Source organism: Balaenoptera acutorostrata, chromosome 15, assembly GCF_949987535.1.
Source record: "Balaenoptera acutorostrata chromosome 15, mBalAcu1.1, whole genome shotgun sequence".
Classification (NCBI taxonomy): Eukaryota; Metazoa; Chordata; class Mammalia; order Artiodactyla; family Balaenopteridae; genus Balaenoptera; species Balaenoptera acutorostrata.
The window spans coordinates 25218172-25224938 of NC_080078.1; the positions used below are offsets into that span (position 1 = coordinate 25218172).

Below are 6767 nucleotides of genomic sequence, written 5' to 3' on the forward strand. Positions count from 1 at the left end.
AGGTTTATAGGAACCTAACCTGTATTTCCCCTAAGAACAATGGTTCAGTGTTCGCTAAATCGGTGTTCTCAAAACTTTATGGTACATGACTCCTGTGAATAATGCACCTATTTTGGTCTCAGTTTATGTTCCCAGCAGTCTGTAAGGTAGGTACCATTCCATTCGACAGTTGAAGACACTGCATCTCCGAGAGGCTTAGCAGGTTGCCTGTGGTCACACAAAACCACAAATCAAACCCAGTTCTGCCAGAATGAATCGTCCACGCTCTTTCTATAAAATTTTGCTGTTTCTAGAATTTGCTGGTTGAATCGAATCATGTTGAACATTCAAAAGCACCTCATTGATGGTGTCAATGCAGAACGACTACAAAAAGAACTGTTGGCTTTGCAAAATGACCCACCTCCCGGAATGCCTTTAAATGAAAAGAGTGTTCAAAATTCAATTACACAGTGGATTGTAGATATGGAACGTGCACCAGGTACCTTATATGAAGGGGAAAAATTTCAACTTCTATTTAAGTTTAGTAGTCGATATCCTTTTGACTCTCCTCAGAGATGACCACCAGAATTCTTTTTATGTTCGAACATGTAACAAGAATCCAAAGAAAACAAAATGGTGGTATCATGATGATACTTGTTGATGCCACTGTTTTCATCCTCCTAGTAGAAGACAGTCCTACTGAGAAAATGAGCACTTTGATCATTCAGTCTTTGAACTTTAACCTTTGACTGGAAATGACCTATAGATAATGAAGACTACTTCCTTTTACTGCATTTTTACTTGTGTGCATTCTGGGCGCATGTTGATCGCTGGTTCAGTCCGGGCAACTGACATGCTTTTATTAGTCATACAGTATTGATGCAGGTGTCAGGAAATGTCAAATATAATTCCATTTTTTATTTTTATTTTTTTAAGCTTTTGGAAAAGTTCCAGGTCCTCATGTAATGTGCAATAACAATGACTTCCTTGGCGGTTTTGGGATGTTCATTGCCAGCAATGGACGTTGTAACAGGAAAAATTTTCATCAACTCCTGCCACCCAATGATTAATGCATGATAGGGCCTATGAAATGAACTTATCCGTTAGAGCGGGATTATAAATAAAGTGAGGGATCCAACATTACTTTGAAAGTCACCCCAACTGCTTATATTTGGATTCTATGCACTGTGAACCTAAGGTTAACAGCATGAATTAACATGCATTTTTAAAGGACTGTAATGAAAGATCATTGCGTATTTATTGAATTGTTTATATCTGCTGTCAAATTGTTTTGACATGGACGGTTTTCAAGTAACATTGGCAGAGAGGTAGAATACATTATCCCTCTGGTGAAAATGAATTCATCTGTTGTATATAGTTCCTCAATCTCTGAAGTAAAGGTAATATAGGGTATTGTAAAGTAAATATAGTATTTATAGTAAAGTAAAGGTAATATAGGGTATGAATGGTTTAACAAAGGCTTTATTTTGGAAGAAAAATGACAGTGATGATTAAACTGCTGCAGTCCATAATTTGGGCTTGTTATTTGTACATTAACGATTTTTTTTCCAAGTAGATTACACTCTGTTACTTCCTGCTAGCCATCAGCATAAACCCTGCTGCCTAAACACTGTTTCATTTATTTATGTTTGGAAAATCCGTAAACATTTTTGTCTGCAATTTTGTTTCTTTTGTTATGTTTTAAGTCAAGTTTGAACGTTACAATACTTTAATTGAAAAACTTTTGTCAAGCTTTTCCTTGTAAATTTTCTTTATTTGTAAGCATCATCTTGTCCTTCAATCCTGTACCCTAAAATAAGGAATACATTTTGACAGACGCTTAATGTTTTAACAAAAGAGTGTGAACATTTTTATTTTAAAATTTAGGTAAAAGTACACTATAGAATATGGCATGTTTGCTTATTTGTCTCACACAACCATACAGTTTCGTTCTGGAGGGATTTGTTTTGTTTTGCTTTGCTTTGTTGGTATTTAAGACTTGGCTTACAGCTAGATAATATTTTTCTATAGAAAAAAAAATTTTTGAAGGGTCCAGCTCTCAGTATCATGTAAGCTAATGATACTGTAATTAGGTTCTCTTTTTAAAAAAAAAACTGCAATGAGATATCATCTCACACTGGTCAGAATGGGCATCATCAAAAAATCTACAAACAATAAATGCTGGAGAGGGTGTGGAGAAAAGGGAACACTCTTGCACTGTTGGTGGGAATGTAAACTGATACAGCTACTATGGAGAACAGTATGGAAGTTCCTTAAAAAACTAAAAATAGAACTACCATATGACCCAGCAATCCCACTACTGGGCATATACCCTGAGAAAACCATAATTCAAAAAGAGTCATGCACCACAATGTTCATTGCAGTTCTATTTACAATAGCCAGGACATGGAAGCAACCTAAGTGTCCATCAACAGATGAATGGATAAAGAAGTTGTGGCACATATATACAATGGAATATTACTCAGCCATAAAATGAAACGAAATTGAGTTATTTGTAGTGAGGTGGATGGACCTAGAGTCTGTCATACAGAGTGAAGTCAGAAAGAGAAAAACAAATACCGTATGCTAACACATATATATGGAATCTAAGAAAAAAAAAAAAAAAGGTCATGAAGAACCTAGGGGTAAGACGGGAATAAAGACACAGACCTACTAGAGAATGGACTTGAGGATATGGGGAGGGGGAAGGGTTAGCTGTGACAAAGTGAGAGAGTGGCATGGACATATATACACTACCAAACATAAAATAGATAGCTAGCGGGAAGCAGCCGCATAGCACAGGGAGATCAGCTCGGTGGTTTGTGACCACCCAGAGGGGTGGAATAGGGAGGGTGGGAGGGAGCAAGACGCAAGAGGGAAGAGATATGCGAACATATGTATATGTATAACTGATTCACTTTGTTATAAAGCAGAAACTAACACACCATTGTAAAGCAATTATACTTCAATAAAGATGTTTAAAAAAAAAGCAATTAATGTATTTTATAAATTACCTTTTCACATATGCAAAATCTGTTTCTACTACAATGTTACTTTTACTAATGCCTATTGTTGCACTCTTTTTGACATATCCTGCAGTGAATATATGAATCAATTTGGGCTTAAAAATGAAAGCCAGTTGGCTAAAAGGTTTGAAATATGTACCCCAGCAAAACCTTCCAATCAATAATTGGCAAAGAATATTTTACAAATTGTTTTTAATCTCTGTATAGATGACATTTTGTAGCTTTGTACATGTTAATTAAAAGCATATAATTTTATACTCTAAAAGTATAATTGTTGAACTCAGGGGTGGGTAGACTTCTAAAATATGTCTGCTGTAGAAATAACTTGAAAAAAAATTTTAAACTATGGCCAGCCACCAAATTGTGTACACTGTTTATACTGTTAGTTAGCAACTGCCACTGTTTAAACTTAGAAACATTTTTGTTCTTGACTAGATATACGTAAGTTCTCACAGTAGTAGTCTCTACCAGTATTATTAGTTGGCTGATTCAACAAGACAAAAAAATGTTTTTTGGAATGCTTTGAACTACTCTTAGTTTTTAACTGCTTTTTAATATGAAAATTGCAGCTGTAAATTATGTATTTTTCATATTTTACATAACTGCTCTAAACTACTGATTCACTTGATCATTCTCTGGGGTGGGGTAGGGGGTCTCTCTCTGTACTGCTGGTCCTCTTACTAAAACCCTTTTATAAAGAAATGACCTGTGACATTTATTCACCAAAGGAATTAATATACCAGGTCAAAGATTAACAATGCTACTGTATAGATTAATAGGTCATATATAGCCTCAATTGAGTTTTTTAATACAAATAATAGTATTTTAACATACCTCTCTCTCTACATAGAGATACTGTACAATAAATTAAAATGACATAGAAGAAAGTAAAGGAAAACCAAATAATTTTGGTACATTTTATGGTTTAAGGAGAAGAAGATAGGATGAAATATCCTAAAATATAGAAGCTCCAACCATTCAAAATTTGCAATCTGTTAACACCTTATGCATTACTTCCTTGAACCTAGGAATCATTGAAAACTCCTGTACACTTAGATTTAATTAAGTTAATTTTAAATGTAAGTTACATAATTGAAAGACATAAGATGTTTACCTGAGTCATTGCTTAAGAGAGGGCAATTAACAGTTTTGTAATAATAAAAAGAATATTTCTCTGTACTGCATTGTTGAATGACAACCAGAGTAACTAAGAAAGTGTACATAGGAACATGCTACTTCCCTCTTCCCTGCATTCCCTCTATGAGGTACTATCTGCTGCATAGGTCTACAGAATTATACCTTCAGATTTAGGACAATATGTACTCTGTTCTTTTTTATTTATTTATTTTAAGGTCATTCTTCTGGTTTGCCAAATTCTGTTAAGGCAGTGATACATTCAGTTCCTTATTTTGCATGAACCTGGTGTCCTTTCAAAAAAAAAAATTATGTCAAGTAGGTAATTAATACCATGGATTTTAAAGAGAGAAACGGTTTTCAGTTTTTTAAGATAAATTTTTAAAAATAAATTTTACGGCTGTTCTCTTAAGGGATTTAATATTCATCTCTAAAGGACTTACTTGTAATGTACAAATTCCTCTTTTTTAGCTAGCAGGGAAATAAGGCTTTTTTTAAATCCTCGGAAGAAAATGCTAAAAATAGCTTTTATATAGAGTTCATCTGGAGAAAGAGCGTAATACTTATTGTTTTGACTAGGTATATAAATATTTGGTATAAAGTAACTAGAATAGTTTACTACTTTTTCCCTTCTGAAATTTTAACTATATGCAGAAATATATATCATTAGATTCCTGTGGTGGATAATAATTTCTTCAGATCCTAGAATAGGTATCTAGTGACTGCTTAATTGTTCCCAGATTGCATCAAAGATGAATTGAAATGAGTAATGATTTGAAAACGGTATGTAACCACATATTACTTGTTTCTGGTAATCAAGTCTTATTTTTTATAAAGAGCTGAGGCTTGACCATATAATTCTTTTCTGAGGATTCATTGTTATCAAAATCAGCTACTGCACTATTCTGTCATGCTAATGCCTTTGCATCATAAAGATCTGTGAAGAAGTTATCTTTTAATCCGCACCTCCTGGCCCTAATCCTCTTTGCAGACTTTATTTTTCTTCCTCCTTTATTTTTCTTCCTTCCTGTCTACTCACAGATACCAATGGATCAGTCTTCAGTGTCCCTCTGACCTCTCAGTTTTTCTTCCCTCTTTCCTCCCTTCTTTCCTTCCTTCCCTTTCCTCTCCCTTTCCCTTTCTTGAGGTTAGGAAATCGAGAGGAGGATTATTAAAATTATATCAGAAAAATATTTTAATAAAAAGACTCCATCCTACAAATAAAATAAAGAATTTCCAATACCTAATTTTAGTCCATCAGTAGATGGCTAAACTTGTTGAATAACTGACTACTTGATAAATAAGCTGTTGTTAGCTATAATTTAGTTCTTAAATACTGGTATTGAGGGAATTTTGTTTACTTTTCGGATGTGACTCCTCTCTCAAAGCCTAATTATTGCCCAAATGAATTAAATTACTTATTTTGGTGAAAGTGTTTTTCCATTTAAGTTTCTAAACCATTTTGTGATTTGGAACTATTTTCTAAAAATAATAATTTATGGGAGACTATTACTTTCTCAGCATAAATTAAAGACAGACTTATATACACCATTACCATTAGAGGCCCGTGGAATCTAAGCATGTACTTCAAAGTTAGATCTCTGTCCTTCAAGTTGAAGTTCTGGTTCTATGGTCCTGATAATTGAGGTGTTTATTGTGACTTTAATTCTCAAATGTTAGCACTGGGACTTATAGTTGGGGATGAATCTCCAAAATTATTACATGAATACCTTTCTTATGAAAAATTTTTTGTTAATAAAACAGTGTGATATCTGATGCCATTTTGAATATGTGGAAGGAATGTTTGAATAGAAGCCAATACGTCTTCACATACCTAAAGAACTCTAGTTTTGCAAGTTGAGTGCAGTTGATTGTGAAAGGAGAAACAGTTCTTGTTCTATTTCTTGGCACATACACCCTCAGAGTTTGGAGAAAAGTTCGCTCCTACAATAATTCTCAGAGCTGTTTTCTCAAAGGCAAAAGCATGGTTTCAAAACTCACCGGGCTTTAGGGCTTCCCTGGTGGCGCAGTGGTTAGGAATCTGCCTGCCAATGCAGGGGACACAGGTTCGAGCCCTGGTCCGGGAAGATCCCACATGCCGCGGAGCAACTGGGCCCGTGCGCCACAACTACTGAGCCCACGCGCCACAACTACTGATCCCGCGCTCTAGAGCCCGCGAGCCACAACTACTGAAGCCCGTGCGCCTAGAGCCCGTGCTCCGCAACAAGAGAAGCCACTCCAACGAGAAGCCCGCGCACCGCAACAAAGAGTAGCCCCTGCTCACCGCAACTAGAGAAAGCCCGCGCGCAGCAATGAAGACCCAACGAAGCCAAAAATAAATTTTAAAAAAACCAAAAAAACTCACCGGGCTTTGGCTTGTTAGGTGTGACTTCACTTGTCAGATTTCCTGGCGCATCAAATTACTGAATAATCTTGCTTCTCTAATTAAAAACCTGTAACGGGACAAATAAAGAATTTGGTAGATTGTGTCAGATACCCTGGAAATGCAAGTCTCTTCATAGTTAATCGCAGATTGTTTACATAATGCAAATTGATTGCCAACCTCAAGGAACATAGTTATTTGAATAGATTATTAGGTCAGTTATCTAGTAGCCAAAAATCAGGTGC

General features: G+C 35.5%; 1 protein-coding gene across 1 annotated transcript; it reads left to right on the plus strand.

Moving 5' to 3' along the window:
- Nucleotides 1-315: 315 nt before the first annotated feature.
- LOC114238629 (ubiquitin-conjugating enzyme E2 W-like) lies at nucleotides 316-640 on the plus strand. The gene is given in 2 exon segments (XM_057529685.1): nucleotides 316-563; nucleotides 565-640. Coding segments are annotated over 2 exon segments (324 nt in total).
- Nucleotides 641-6767: the final 6127 nt, after the last annotated feature.